At 37.2% G+C, this 17275-nt stretch overlaps 1 protein-coding gene across 2 annotated transcripts in view; it reads right to left on the reverse strand.

Moving 5' to 3' along the window:
- The window catches only part of CUNH8orf34 (chromosome unknown C8orf34 homolog), a 339451-nt gene that overhangs the window by 96964 nt on the left and 225212 nt on the right, over positions 1-17275 (reverse strand). For both annotated transcript variants that reach the window (XM_056108308.1, XM_056108259.1), the window contains exons 9-10: positions 8089-8174; positions 5747-5823 (exon numbers count right to left, since the gene is read on the reverse strand). In XM_056108308.1, the coding sequence (XP_055964283.1) occupies positions 5747-5823; positions 8089-8174 (163 nt within the window). The remainder of the gene's footprint in view (positions 1-5746; positions 5824-8088; positions 8175-17275) is intronic.

A 17275-nucleotide genomic window follows, 5' to 3' on the forward strand; every position in this document is an offset into this window, starting at 1 on the left:
ACAGCCTTTCTGACTCCCGATCAAGCTGCTTAACGGCCATAATCCCAGAGACTCAGGAGCAGATATCAAAACCCAGTGGCTTTTGGCAGAAATCCCTCCAGATTTAAGTGTTAAAGTTTCGGAATTTCAAAATTGTGCGGCCACTACTGCAGCCACGCGACATCATATGTTATTCATAATCAGCAATAGAACACAAATTGTCTACTGTTGCCTTTTCAGCAGATCTGAGTGTTGGGGTAAAATCTCAAATAATAATGGTGGGTCTGGTGTCGAAATATTGAATATGATCAAAGTAGAGAGAGAGTAATGTGGAAATCATCTGCCCCACAGGTAGGGGGAGGGTGTGGGATGAGGGTATACTGGGTTATTGGGGGTGGAGAATGGGCACTGGTGAAGGTACGGGTGTTTCATTGTATGACCGAGACTTAAACCCCAAAAGCTTTGTAACTGCTCTCACGGTGATTCAATAAAAAAAAATTATAAAAACTCAAAAAAAAAAAAGTAAGGTGGAGTTCATGCACAATTCAATCAGCTAATCAGTGGCTGAATAAATAGCAGTACTCCTACATTAAAAAAAAAGAAGTTCTGTGACCACTTTTAGAGAAAGAGACACTGTGACAATAATAGTTGGAAATGATCTGGACAAGAACTGAGTGTTGAAAGTACATACAAGGGATATACATGATAACCTTTCAGTATCTGTATTGCAAGCCATAATGCCCAAAAGGAAAGAGAGAGGAAGGGGGCTAGTGGGAGGAAAATTGGGGACACTGGTGGTGGTACAAACAAGAGAGAGTGTAAGAACATCATATGACTGAAACCCAATCATGAACAACTTTGTAACTGTGCATCTCCCAGTGATTCAATTAAAAAAATAATCACTGTATCACTGAGTTTTAGCAGCCCTGAGATTTAGCAGCCTCTCCTTAATCATCTTTCCCAATACTTTCGTATTGGAGGCTCTTTCAGGGTCAGGGGAATGAAACCCGTTATTGTTACTGTTTTTGGCATATTGAATATGCCATATATGGCATATCGAATATGCCACGGCTTATATCTGGCAAACTAATATTTAGATATTTAATATTTTAATAAATTAAAATATTCAAAAATTTAAAATTTAACAAAAATTTCTTAAGATGAGTGCAGAGTTCCCAGGGAAAATGGGAAGGAGCTGAAAGGTGGGAGAGAACTCCAGAGGAGACTGAGTGAGATTGGCACTTTGGAAGTGGGTGGGAAATATTTGAAATGGTGTGAGATTGGAAACCAATGTTAGTTCAATAAAAAATGAGTAGATTACAAAGAAAAAATAATTTAAATTAAAAAATGTTTCGTGAAAGAGAGTGTGGGCATAAGTAAACATAAGTTTAGTTCTGCTTGGTCTGAAATGCATAGCATAAATTTCCAAATTTCTTGGACACTAAAGTATGTAGTTCACAGAAGGGTGGCTAAGCTTAAGCAGCCAATCAGATGAATTGCAATATCTGAGAAAATTGATAAATTGTCTAATAATTAGTTAGAGCTATAAATATAGATATATCATCATCATTATTATTACTAACATTTTGTAGTTATATTACTTGTTTTCTCAAACAGATGAAAGTCTGAAGCAGGAAAATACACCCCAAATATAACTTTCAGTAACTCTTGGAGATTCTAGAAAACATACCTCTATAAAAGTCTTGTTAATTTTTCTTACACTTGAAAAAATGCTGACTACTTACATAGTCTTGTGGGAGTAAGTTTATTATTGGCTGATCAGTACTTGAAAGTGCTTAGGGCTTACTCCTGGTCTTGTGCTCTAGGATTACTCCAAGTGATACTGCTCAAGAATTCATATATGGTCCCACAGATCAAACTCATGTTGGCCACATTCAAGGAAAGCATTTTAACCCATGCACTGTCTCCCTGACTCCCAAATTTCTTTCTTATTTATTCAATTTACTATTATATGAGTATATATATACATATATATATATGATGTATATACTCATATATGCGCAACTCTTTAAACAATGTAGATCTTTTAGGATTTATGTATGTGTCATTCTTTTTTTCTTGAGGACAGGGTCGATATTAAACCGAAGGTCTTAAACAAGGGTTTAGGCCCGAGTGTATGTCCAAGGGTTTAGGTTTGTGGTCTACACATACCTGTTCCCAGAGACTCATAAGAACTGTGGAATTTTAAAATCTTTAGTATTGAATTTTTGTGGATCACTGATATAAGTATAGTTAAGCACATGAACAAACCTGGAAGGATCTGAGTTCGATTACTCCATCCCTCTCGGAGAGCGCTACCCAGAGTATCTCGCCCACAGGGCAAAGCCCGGCAAGCTCCCTGTGACGTATTTGATATGCCCAAAACAGTAACAACAAGTCTCACAATTTGTTGTGAGACATTACTGGTGCCTGCTTGAGCAACTCATTGAACAACGGGAGGACAGTGCTACAGTGCTACAGGTAAATCATACAAGGCAAAATAAATTCAGAAGAAAAGAGAAAAATATCAGATGCTCTCACACATATGTGGGATACAGAGAAGTAAAGAAGTCAAAGTCATATGAAAACTAACCCTTGGACTCAAGAAATAGATCTGAGCTTATCAGAAGAGAGAGAGGAGGACTTTGTGGGGCATGGTGGAATGAACTGTGAAATATCAGTATTCTGGTGATAGTTGCAATGTGGTAACATTTATTTTGCAAATGATGAAATTCTATCCCCGAAACATACATCATCATTAAACTAATGCTACCTTTATAAAAGTATATAGAATACAAAAATAAAACATAATACTTGAATTTATATCAGTATTAAATTTGTGAACTAAAAGATGATAAGCAATATCTGCTTCTTGGTACTCTTTGCCTAAGAATTTCATTTTTGTTGTTTCATTTTTAATAAATAGATTTGTCTGACAAATCCAGCTTCATCTCTATAAACTAGATATGCTAAAAAAAAATAATCCAGAATACAGAAGGGAAATAGGTAAAAGGAAATTCCAAAAGAATGGCTTGCTTATTCAGGGAGGATAGAAATCTAAATGTTGCCTTTACCTCACTCAAATATTCACAAAACATTTTAAACACAGATTAAGTCACTAGGAGGGAAAAAGTGTTTCCAAGAATCTGTTATCCACTTATTAATGTCAATAACCACCATGGAAAGTTAGCAAATAGAGACAGCATGTGTTGCAACAACTCTTACAGGTTTTCAACATCTGTGACATGTTTATATTTTTGCAGGATATGACTCAAAATTTGCTTTGAAATATTTTGCATTTTTATGTGAAATAAAAATGTTGGTTTCAATTCTCCAAAAGCATTTAGAAAAAGCCACAATTTTCTTCTCAATTCACCAGAAAATTACCTTAAAATATTAGAGGAATATATTTAAGGTAGTGTACATATAAAATAAAATCAGCTTGATATGATATTCTTAAAATCCTTGTTTCTTTTAACCATGATAAAAGAGCTAACATCTAGGAATGATGTTCAGCATCCTAAAATATATTAATTATATTCCATATATTTCCAAAAATACAAATGGTAATTTTAAACATCTTATAAACTGTTCAAAAACTCAAAGCTCGGGACGGGTACTCTACCATTGTATCACTGAAATGTAAGAATGAAAGATTGTAAGTCTGTAACTGTACCCCATGGTAATTTATTTAAAAATTTAAAAAAATTAAAAAATTTAAAAAATAAAAACTCAAAGCTCAATGGCTGATAAATGGAAACAAATCAAATTAACAGAAAAATAATTCACACCAGGAAATTGCATTGTGAAATCATCATAAGCAAAATTCCTTAGGATTCCTTGTGAAATTACTCAGAAGATTTACCAAAGTAGCAGTTTTTCAAGTTCTTCTTTAGGTCTTATTGGTATTATTAGTAAAGCAAAAATACTATAGTCATGCTATATCTTTGACTTTAGAAAGTGATTATGAAGTAATAATAATAATCTTTCAGATATGAAGAAGATATATGGGCCAAATTATATTCATATATCATAAAACAACCCTTTGCAAGAAGTGATGAAAGATTATCACACCTTAAATCAAGATATATCATCATGAAATTATGAAGATTTACTCAAGTAAATCTTTACTCAGTGTGTCAGAAATTTACTCAGTGTGTCAGAAATTTCTTTTTAGAAAAGCTAATGTAAACCTAGATTATAATTCAAAGATAATATTTATATTAAATTCATAACCCATGAGTGGAGACATTATTTGGAACCTTGTTTCCAGTTATGGTATAAACCACATTTTAACATGAGATTTGCTAAAAAATACATATGTTCAGAGAAGTATTAATGATACTGAACTCGGAAAGTTACACATTGTGAGAATTGGTTGAAAAACATTGTATTTTTGATGGAAAAGATGTCTCGGGAAGAGACTTGTTAACAGGATCCTCATTTCTACAAATCATTTCTTAGGAAGTAAGGTTGGATTTAAGCTATTGCCCCAGTTGTAGAACAAGGACCGATGATGTTAGTGGTTGGAAGAGTGGAACAAACTGTTAATATAGAAATACATTATTTCTAAAAGAAATTAGAAAGAACTAGAGATACTGATAATGGTCAATAAGAGGGAAATTGACTAGTAATTAAATCCTCACCTCACTATTCTTTTAACTTGGACTCTCTTGTAATTAAGAAGCTTCTCTGAGTTTCCAGTCAGTCTTCTACAAAATGCACATCCTTATCCAAGATGAAGATGGGAAAGTAGCTCATGATACTGAGTACAGGAGAGTATCCATGGAACTAATAGCAGCCAGAGTTTTTCTATCTTGAATTTTCTACCTTGTTACAATAGAACATTTTCTATTTTTCATTTCAAGGTGAAAAACTATTGCTAAAATATTAACATATTTGGTCATTATATATATACATATATATAATGCTTGCTATGTACAGTTATACTTCTAGGTCTACAGAAATAAAAATCATACAGGAATTTTTGCACTTATAAATTTTAAATTATAAGAAAGAAATGGATTAGAAACAAAAGAGGATATTTATAGTATTCACTGAATACTACAAAGGTGGTCACTACTATTGTATAAAAAATTAAGCACAATGAGAGAATGACAACTGAACAAAGATGCACTATTTTTACTGGCAAATGTTTCACTAATTTTATTATGAAATCCATTGGAAAATGAAATGTCTTCAACCCAAATCCTGTGACATAATTGCTGAATAAGCTTAATGTATCTCTGCTAAATATGGGAGAAATCAAGCTGACCGTTTATATAAGCACTCTGCATGTGGGCGTGCTTATGTGGGAAATACTAGATACACATCTTAAAATCGCCCCTGTCAAGAATGATATTCACATTTCTTTTTAGTCATTTTACATTTTCCTATTAAAGATAGTCATCAGTTGCAGAAATCTAAAAAAATAAAGGACTACGAGATATGACAGGTGTATAAGCAAATGCCTGATGTTTCTGAGCCAAGTTTGGTGTCCAGCAACCCATGGTGTCCCCCTTGAACCCCCACCATCCACAGTAGGTGGACCTCTGCAGGCCCCAGACACAGTCACAGGGGCTGGGGAATTCCCAGCACCACAGAGCCTGAGCAGCAGCACATCCTCAGGACCTTCACTGACCTACTGGCCCAACTGACCAAGAACTATCAGTAGAACCCCGGGACTCCTGAACACTGCTTGGGAGATCCCCACCAAAACTAATATAAATTAATTAAAAATAAATAATAAGTAAATGAATTTACTTACAGGACCTGTTAATCTTGATGCTTTCTCAAATTCTTCACCAGCTTCCATTAGAGCTTCCTCAGTTCCAGGTAATGAATCTATCATTAGTAAACAGATGAATAAATTATATCACGTGTTGTCTATTAACTCTCTAACCTGCAAACCTGTGATAAAAACAATGTATTAAAGTGGTGCAACAGTTGTAGAAAAGTTATGCTCTTTGACAGTTAAAGTTTAGTATTTCTAATTTAGAGGCAAACATTAAAGTCTGGGATGTGTATGAGCCACATTTACTTTAGTTATTTAAATAAATCAACCTTTGGGCTAGAGACATAGTTGCACTGTAACACTGTCCTCCCGTTGTTCATCTATTTACTCAAGCGGGCCCAGTAACGTCTCCATTGTGAGACTTGTTGTTAATGTGTTTTGCATATCAAATATGTCACGGGTAGCTTGCCAGGCTTTGCAGGGTGGGCGAGATACTCTCAGTAGCTTGCTGGGCTGTCCAAGAAGGGTGAAGGAATCAACCAGGTTGGCTTCGGTTGGCCATGTGCAAGGCAAATGCCCTACCTGATGTGCTATCGCCCCAGCCCATTTTATAGTATAATTTTTTATTTTGGAGCGTGGGGTGAGCCACATGGGAATGCTTAGGGCTTACTCCTGGTGGAGCTTGGGGGGACAATATGGGATATTGGGGATCAAAGCCATGTCTGTTGCATGAAAAGCCATGCATGGGAATTAAAATACAAGGATTAACGTCTGCTTTGAATGCAGCTGACCGCCATTGGATATCTGTGACAACATGGTCACCTGGGCTGTGAGAAGCCCGTAAGAACCTCTGGGTGTGGTTCAAACCCCCCAAACATGCAAATAAACCAAATCTTCATATTGTGTATTATTTTGCTAAAATTGTTGAAACTTATAGTTATTGTCCATTTTGTTTTACATTTTAGATATTTAGATATTTACTTTTAGATATTTACTTTTTTTTTGGCTATACAACTTAAATACCATCTCCTTTTTCCCTTAAGTGAGATGAAATTTCTTAAAATTTTGGAGAAAAGCGCATGTTATTAAAACAGAAACTAGGCTGTATCATTGAAAATAAAAAGAACATTGGTAGACATAAAATTCTAAAGGGACAATCCGAAGAGAACAAAGGAACAGAAAGGGAAAACTCAATTGTGGTATGGACGTTACTACCCCAGGACACTGCAAGACAATCTGAGATGAAAGTATGCAGTGTTAAGTTTACACAACAACTTGGAATTAACTATAGAATTTGGGGGAAAGACAACATATAGTTAACTGTACCTTAATTAGGCAAGGAACGTAATTACTAGATTTGAGAGTTTAGACTTTTATAGAGGTAAGTAGATAGCTCAACAAACTGAGTCTATGTTTTGCATGCTGGGGGCCCAGGTTGATCTCCAGCATCACAAGGTCCCCCAAGCATTGTCAGAATCACACTCAAATACAGAGCTGGGAGTAGCCAGGAAGGTGTGGCTTCTTACAAAATAAAACACACAAAAGAGGATTAGCCTTCTTTTCCCTTTGCCCCTAATCTCTGAAACACACAGGTCGAAAAAGTATTTGGACATATTGACAGGCAGCTGTGGTGATTAGTAGAGGAAAATGTGTTTGGATTATCTTCCCTTTTGTCCATCTTCTAGAGAAGAGTGCAGTCTTCTGCCCCCGCGCCTGACTGTCCTCATTCGCCAGGACCCGTTGGAGGGGAGCAGGTTGAGCTTTCCTCCCCGCCCTGACCAGGGCTCCGGCAGCCAAAGACCTCCAGGACCAGCTACCACCATGCTGAGACCACTCTCCGCACACGTGAAGGTACTGGCAGAGGGACAAAGTCACGTGGGTTCCGGGGCCAAGATCTCCAAGCCTACCCGGATTTGGGCCGAGCATCCTCCACCCAGATCCTCCAAATTCCAGTAGGCGGGGGTCACACCCACCAACTGGACCCCTGGCACCGTGTAATCCCATCAGCGGCCAAGACTCAGAAACTACAAAAAAACCTGATCTCTGAACTGCGTGGCCGCATTTGCGGCCGCGCGACATTTTATTATGACATCTTATTATCTCATTCCTACTTTGGACAAATTGGCAGGCTACCGAATGTAGCCTGCCCACATGGCAGAGTCTGGCCAACTCCCTGTGGCATACCCAATATGCCAAATACCAGTAACAATGATGGGTCTCATTCTCCTAAAGAGCCTTGAATATAATCTCAGGGCTAGGATGAAGGAGACGTTACTGGGGCCTGCTCGAGGCAATCGACGACTAACAGGATGATTTGTGATTTTGTGATTTTTGTCCATCTACAAGTGCCACTAAGTGTTGGCTTTAAAACTTACCCAAAGAATCTGGGATTGTTTCACCTGGAGAATGAAGTATCTGAGAAGTCTCTTCTGTTCTGTCAGCCAGATTGTCTCCTTGAAGCCTAAAAAATTAAAAAGAGTCAGTAAATTTTTTAATAATTTTGAGTTGTGAAACATAAACATTCTTCTGTTGGATATGCATTTATTCATTTCTAGACTATAAAATCAGACAATTCTTTAAAATTGAAATCAAAGATTACTGGTGGTGATGTGACTCAGTGGTAGAGCACTTGCTTTGCGTCTTACATTTGTGAGACCCTGCGTTCCATCCCTCAAACTGCACACAAGAAAATGGAAATAAGATGTTCCTGACATTTTTATGATATAGTGTTTTGCTTTCCTGCCCTTTAAGAAAAAGCCATCCTTTCTCCTGTTTACATGGGGAGATTAGATAGACTCAGATATTCATCTTAGACTAAATTTGCTTAAATTTATTTATTTATTTATTTTGGGGGGTGACACCTGAGGGTTTTCAGTAGCTACTTTCAGCAACATGATTGTGGTATGTCACTCTTGGCAGAGCTCAGAAGATCATATGGTGCCAAGGATCAAACCTGGGACAAAGCATGTGCCTAGTACTTTTACCTATCTCTTCAGCCCTCATCTTAGACTCTGAAGGAGAGTTTATAAGTAAATGTTTTCACTAAAACTATAGTGGAAAAAGATAATAAAGAAAGCAAAATTCCAACTGACAGAGTGGTCATCTATGTTTTAGTTTCTGAACAATGAGAGGATTTTTCTGATTACGAAGAGGTAAAGATTCTGATCTATGTGACTGCCCAGGAGTATCATAGTACTGACCTTACTTTAAAAGAGAAATATAATATAGGTACTTTTATAACAATATATTCCTGAGTACTTCTATCCTCATCTCAACAGTGAATAAATTAGAGGAGAAATATCCATTTGAACAGTCTGTGTTAATATTATACTGTGAAACCACTCTATCAGAGGATTGGAGCTCAATAAGAAAGGTTGGAATTCTATCCTAAAAACAACATTGCAAGCTGTGCTAATGTTGAGGGCAATCCAGAGATTAGTGAGTTCATTTGAATCTTTTATAAGCTAATGGTCTTCTAAGAGAGGTAACTATTAATAAATGTATAACACATGGCATCAATAAATAGAAATTTAAAAAATACAAATGCAAGTGTAATTAACAATTATTCCAGGCTCAAAAGTTAGACTTGTTTTATTATTGCATTTTTTCACCTCAGTAGAATAATGTAACAATTTGCATCTGTGCATATATCTCTTTTTACCTTTTTCATATTTTAAATATTTAAAAGTATGTTTATATATTTCTAATATTAAATGTTTGTTTCTACATATGTTGTATATTTGTACTTGCATATTATATTCTTTGTACATTATATTTGTTATGTCAAGTAAGTTAACTCAGAAATCCTCAAAGGTAATTTCTTGATAGTCAAAAATCTTAGTCAAATATGTATGGATTTTTATACAATGAACACATTTTAAAATTTTACTATGAAATAACACACAGTTACAAAGTTGTTCATGACTCGGTTTCAATCATACAATGTTCCAACACCCATAACAATAAAAATAATGATTCTGTTTTAGATGATTCTCTAATTCATTTGCCTATTTCTTATTTTATCTATTTTAAATAATTAAGATAACTAATAACTTTCCTCTCTCGGAGAGCCTGGCAAGCTATCGAGAGTATCTTGCCCACACAGCAAAGCTGGCAAGCTACCTGTGACGTATTAGATATGCCAAAACACAGTAACAACAAAGTCTCACAATAGAGACATTACTGGGCCCACTAGAGCAAATCGATGAACAACGGGAAGATAGTGACAAAACTAATAACTAGCAATATCAAATATTCTTTTTTAGTTCATTTGATTGTCTGTACTTTTAATGCACGTACGCTGGCATCTGATGCATCCATCGAGGACCTGATGGTAAAAGTAAAGTAAAGTAAAGGCCCTCCCGTTGATCATCGATTTCCTCGAGCAGGCCCAGTAACGTCTCCATTGGAGACTTTGTTGTTACTGTGTCTGGCATATCGAATACTCTCGATAGCTTGATGGGCTCTCCGAGAGGGGCGAAGGAATCGAACTCGGGTCGGCCATGTTGGCTGCGTGCAAGGCAGACGCTCTACCTGCTGTGCTATCACTCCAGCCCTGATGGACCTGATGGTACAAGCACGAATGATCAAGTACGACATCATTGGTCCGACCGAAACGAGAAGACATCAATCACATCACGCCATTTTTGACACTGGAGAAGAACTGTTCCTTAGAACATGTGACAAAAGAGGCGTCGGTGGTGTCGGTATCCTTGTCAATACAAACTTAGCCATGAGCAATGATTCATTCGAATGCCTAACAATACAAATTGGACGATTACACTTGAATAGATGTGGCTCACTGCCGGCAGTTTCTATCGTTGTCTATGCACCAACATCCAATTATGGTGAAAGAGAAATTGAGAAGTTCTACATGGAGCTGGAGAACTTCTATAAAGAAGATCACACCTTCTACAAGATCATTGTCGGTGATTTTAATGCCAAGATAGGACCAAGAAGATCAGCCGATGAACTCCACGTCGGGACTCATGGTCTAGGATGGAACGAACAGGGTGACAGACTGTCTGAGTTCATCATGTCAACCAAGACCTTCCATGGTAACTCACAGTTCCAAAAGGCTGAATCTAAACATTGGACATGGGAGTCTCCCGGTGGACGGTTCCACAATGAAATAGACCACATCATATTCAATCGGTGGTTTTGCCTAACCGACGTTGCTGTTGTCCCAAAATTCCAAACGGGATCGGACCACCGTCTCCTTCATGCAAAATTCTACCTCACAGAACGAGGACAAAAGAATGCAAAGTTTAAGAAGAGAACTCCCAGAACAACCACCAACTGGGAGCTCTTAGGCTCTGTTGCGGCAAATGGGAAAATGCCGTCATTGACAACATTAATGAGGAATACGATCGAATGATTCAGCACCTCCATGATTGTGCAAGGAATGCCAAGAGAGAGATAACCACAAAAAAACGCCTTTCTTCGGACACTCCTGAACTTATTCAGAAAGGTGGCTTGGCACATGCCTCAGGAAACTGCAAGCAAATGTCTGAGCTGGTAAAACAATGCAGAGAAGCCATCACGGATGACCTCAAAGACAGGAGAGCAGTGGTGCTGGTAGATGCGGCAGAAGCCGGGGAAAGCATTCGTAATGCTCGCCTGTCCTTCACCAACTACAAGACCAAGATGACTGCCCTACGACATCCTTATGGATCTATCACATCTTCCAGAAGGGCAATGGAGAAGATTATTCATGACTTCTACTCAGATCTCTTTAATAGTCACGTCCAATTGCTCATATACCACATTCCACATGATGGATATGTTCTTCCCAATGTTCTCCCTTCCGAAATCCAACATGCCATCTCGTTAGTAAAGAAACAAAGAGCACCTGGCCCAGACAAGATCAGACCTGAACACCTGAAAAACTTACCATCAGTACTCATCAATACACTGGCTCGGCTCTTCACACGCTACCTGTCTGAATGCAAGGTTTCATCCCAATGGAAAACCAGCAGGACTGTACTACTATACAAGAAGGGAGACATCCACGACATTGGCAACTATCGCCCAATCTGCCTATTGTCTGTCATCTACAAACTGTTCACTTGAGTGATCCTGAATAGGATTAGCAGAACACTAGATGAAGGACAACCATGTGAACAAGCCGGAATCCAAAAAGGATTCAGTACCATCTACCATATCCACACGATTACTAAGCTCATTGAGGTTCCTCAGGAGTTCAAGATGCCACTCTGTCTACCATTCACTGATTTAAAGAAGGCCTTTGATTCTGTTGAGACGGAAGCGGTCATGGAAGCCCTAGCCAATCAGGGCGTACAAACTCAATACATCAGGATCCTTCTTGAACTCTATTACGGATTCACTACCAGGATCTCACCATTCTACAAAGACGTAATCATCCATGTCAAGAGAGGGGTTTGGCATGATGATACCATTTCACCAAAACTCTTCAGTGCCACCCTCGAGAACATCATGCAATGACTGGAATGGGAAAGCATGGGAGTGAAGATAGATGGTCGGCAACTACACCACCTCCATTTTGCTGATAACATCGTTCTAACAACACCAAACATCAGCCAAGCAGCACAAATGCTGACTGACTTCGACCGTGAGTGTGGAAAGGTTGGACTACAACTGAATCTTACGAAGGCAATGTTTATGAGAAACAGCCTTGTTCCTGACGCTCCATTCACTCTCAACGGAACCACCATCTCCGAATGCAAGTTATATATACCTAGGTCGAGAAATCAACATGATGAATGACCTGGCACCTGAGTTGCGCAGGAGAAAGAGAGCTGCTTGGAATGCCTTCAAGAGTGTTGAAGAAATAACTAAGAGGACAAAGAACCTTCAGCTACGAGCACATCTCTTCAATTCCACTGTTCTTCCTGCATTAACATATGCCTCAGAGACCTGGGCCCTACGAAGACAGGATGAGAACGCTATTCAGGTCTCTCAAAGAGGAATCGAAAGAGCTATGCTTGGAATATCATGATTCACTCAAATGAGAGATAGAATATAGGGTTCTGATCTCCGTCAACACTCAAGAATCAGGAACGCTGTCTCAATTGCCAAGGCATCAAAAGTCAGATGGACTGGACATGTAATGAGGTTTACAGACAACCACTGGACTAGAGCCATTACTGACTGGATTCCACGGGACATCAAAAGATCACATGGATGCCCACCTACAAGATGGTCAGACTTCTTCGTCAAGACCCTGAATGATCAGATTGAGGCTCTGCATGCTCCTAGAATGAACAGATGCCATTGGGCTACGCTAGCACGCAACAGGGATGAATGGAGACTTTACTGGCACCTGCTTGAGTAAATCGATGAATAATGGGAAATCAAACAATCAAGTGATCAAGTTCACTTGATCTGGGACTATTTTATTAAAATTACTAAAGTTGAACATAGTATTTGAGATATTAAATGATATTATAGGTAACATTTATTAAAAATAGGCAACAAACTTTAATTATATAAGAATATTTAACATCAGGTTAAAAACCTAAACAGAAGATAAGGCAAAAAGAATCAAGAAATAGAAATTAAGTCAAAAAAATTTTTTTTGCTCATGTCAAGTTTCAATATAGAATTATTTGTTTAGCATATATCAATGTGCTTAATATAAATATATGTAAATATGAAAAATTATTACTGCTCCTGATTTCAGAGTTCCAATTTAACCGTATTGGCCATAGTTCAATCCAACAAATTGGGTGGCCTTGAAGCAGGCTCATCTTTGCCAAAGCACTGCCCTCCAGATACCTTAAGAGTTGAATCTACCATGACTTGACATCAACTCTACTGCTAAAAGTTTTACTTTTTGCTATCCTTGAGTGCTCTGCCAATGTTTTCCAAGCTGCACTCCACACAGCAATACTTCTGTAAGAGGTTAGTAGGCTCTATGCAAACAAGGGCTGTGTGGACAGGACTGGGAATGCAATCTTAAATCACTTTTTTTTTTGTATTATTATAGGCATTTTACACATTTCCCCAAACTCCTTTCTCTGCTTTTTAACTCCCACTTCCATATTAAAAATTCTTCTATATTTTCAAATCCTAAACAGAATTTGTTTACTTCTCCTTTTCTAGTCTATTTCCTCCTTTTGTTTCAACTAAGAGTTATACATAGTGCTTCCTTTTTATTAAGACTGCTAAACTTCAACTTTAGATAACAGTGTCACACTGTCCATTTGTTGTTCATCGACTTGCTCAAGCAGGCTCCGGTAACATCTCCATTGTGAGACTTGTTGTTATTGTTTTTGGCATATGGAATACGACACAGGGAGCTTTCCAGGCTCTGCTGCACAAGTGGGATATTCTCAGTAGCTTGCTGGGGTCTCTGACAGGGACGGTGTAGTCTAACCTGAGTCAGCTGCATGCAAGGCAAATGCCTTACCCACTGTGCTATCAGTACAGCCCAACACACAATTTTATATATAACAAATTTTTCCTTGTGGCTGTGAAGGTTTGACTTCTACACAGTTTTCTGCAATTGAAAGGTCACTATTATCTGAATGATATTGTTATGCTTGTGTGCATCTCAAAATTCCTCAGTTTCCTCAAATCTGGAGATCTTGCCTTCTGCTTCATCTGCCCTCACCCAACTACAAATAACTCAGAAGCATCTTATGTCAGAAATCAGTAAATAATGTGCTGTTCTCTGAGAACAACCTCTAAAGAATCTTCCTGAAATCCACTCTCTTTAACACTTTTTCTTCAATCAAGTACAGATGTCTTATTTTCCTTCTTTTTCCTTCGATGTCCAGCCACTCCTCATTCCTTTCTTACCCATCACAACTGATTTCCTTTTATTCATCTGGAACTTGTACCCGGGTCTTCCCTTCATCATTACCCATCTTACTTTTGCTTTTTAATACTAATTCTTATTTAACCTAAACAGTGTTCATTCAAAAGTCTTTTCTTTCAGTTTTCATTTGCCTCTAAATCTGTCTTAAATTGCTTTGTGTGCCTACTGTTCAGAAATGATAGCTTCCACAAGATTGCCTGACTCTCTAATTGCCATATACATTGGAAACTTATCCGGCAGTGTTTCTATTTGACTTTTAGTGACACTTTGTATGAATACCTGCTTATACATCAGTAGGTTATTTTATCTCTTCTATAATGCCTCTCCTTCCTGGATCCCTAATTATTTCTATTGCTGTCTTCTTAGTCTCTTTAAAGCTCTTTCTTTGTAATTTTTTTAATATTATTTTCTCTCTCAACTCTATACACCGCCCTTCTTTTCCTACTGTATACGAACTCTCTGAACCATTTAATACATGTTCGTTTTTAAATATATAGAATGCAGTTTTTCAGATCTTTGAGTTCTCAACTCAGGACTATCCAAAGAAATTCTTGAATGATGCTTTATTTATATGCACCATAAGCATTACAAAGGCAATAAATCCAAAAGCAAAGTCATGTTTATCATCACCCTGTCTTTCATTGCACATGCCTAGTCAATTCCAGTCTTGCTAATTATAGGCCCTAAAGAGAATTCCTACATCTGTCACTTCTTTTTTACACTTATATAGTTTTGCTGCTCTTTTTTCCTGATTTATAAAGTTTCCTTACTATACACTTAAAAATGATTATATAGTTTTCTCACAGCTATATTTAAAAACCTGCAATCAAAAAATTCATTTCCTTATGACAACCAATTCAAAACAAGCCCAATCATATAACTCTTAAGTTTAAAATATTTTAGTGAAAGAAGCTATAACATGAGTATTTCAGTAGGTTCATGAACAGATTTTATGGAAATAATAATTATTCACAAAAATAAAATGAAAAATTTTGGTGGATATGCTGGTTTTTGAAGAGAAACACAGTAACTTCAACTAGAGTTTCAAAATAATCCTTGATTCAAAAGAGTTTAAGAACTATCATTTTTATTGGCTTCCCATCACCTGAAAGATGAATTATGGTTTCCTTCCCAAGTCATTTGAGTCTCTATTGCACAATTCTTACCTGTCTTTGCAAAACTGCTTCTTGGACATTACACTAAGATTTTTATGCTTCATAAACTCCAAACAGCTTTTACTTTTTGTACCTACTTTGTTATTAAGCCTCAATGTTATTCTATAATTATCTCTGGCAGAATTTATTTCCCCCCTATTACTATTTGGTATATTTCTAGTTTGTAATTTTAGATTCATTCCATTTCAAGCTTTCCTTTTAGATGTCTTGCCACCTATGTAAATCTTTCTGAGTTTTCCCTTTACCATATTTTAATTGTTTAGATTTTTGTTTGTCAATATCTTCTAGGTGTATTAAATACAAGAATCTTTTAAAATATGCTTTCTATCCTCAAAAACTAGCTTAGATTGTGTAAACTCTAAAAAATATTTGTTAGGACATTTTTCAGTAGTTAATTCACTTTGGAAATAAGAAAAGAGAACTCTGTCTATGTCACTGTCCTTCCATTGTTCATCAATTTTCTCGAGTGGGCCTAGTAACGTCTCCATTGTGAGACTTGTTACTGTGTTTGGCATATCGAATACAGTCACAGGTAGCTTGCAAGGCTTTGCCATGCGGGCGAGATACTCTTGGTAGCCTGCCGGGCTCTCCCAGAGGGGCGGAGGAATCGAACTTAGGTTGGCGATGTTGCTGCATGCAAGGCAAATGCCCTACCCACTGTGCTATCACTCCAGCCCTCTGTCTATGTATGAAAAGTTTTCTATATAATGCATTTATATAGGAAAATATAACTGCATTCTCTAAAAAGTGTTAATAATAATGCTGCATAATTTAGGGTTAAACAGATTCTAGCTTAGTTTTCCCTGTGCAGAATGTGAGAAAAGACTTATGTGCACATGTTCACGTGATCTGGGGGGTGGGAATAAGGGAGAAGGGGAATATAACAACAAAAAAAGATAAAACAACGACATTACTGAGACCCCATAAAGGTATTGTTGCTCAAATCACAAGAATTTCTGAGGATCCTTAAGAAATGTATTGACCAAAGGATGGAAGTGTGAAGCATTTATTTACATACTCTAGGTCAAGGGTAGCCTTTAACATTGACATTCCTCAACTTTTGAATGCAACTTACATTGCTGTTGATGCTCATTAGTGTAGGTTCTCAATAAATCTCATTAGCTATGCCAGCTCAGGAAATGCTATATGAAAGACATCAACATAAGCAAAGTGCTGAAGGCTATATTCACATGAAGTTGACTGACACAAAGGAATATGGGCAGAAATATTTGCCATAAAAAGGAGGCAAAATATCTGTAGTGGCTTACAAGTGGCGCTATAATGACAGTAAATGACTGCAGTTTTTAAATGATTGGTCCGTAGAGAGAATAAAATATTAAATATTAATAAAATGCATCACCAATTTTCAAGTCAACAATCACATTTAATCTCCCAAATATATAGTTAAGATATTTGTTGAGTTAGAATTGCTGAAAATTTCTTGAAAGTCACAAAATATCTTAAGGAACATGACCCAGAAAAGAGATTGATAACTATAGAAATAATTCATATTTTTCTTTGTGAGTGATGTTTGAGATATTGATCTAATATCTCACAGTATTTTGGATCTGCCTGCAATAATAA

Source organism: Sorex fumeus, unplaced genomic scaffold, assembly GCF_029834395.1.
Source record: "Sorex fumeus unplaced genomic scaffold, SorFum_2.1 ptg000002l, whole genome shotgun sequence".
Lineage (NCBI taxonomy): Eukaryota > Metazoa > Chordata > Mammalia > Eulipotyphla > Soricidae > Sorex > Sorex fumeus.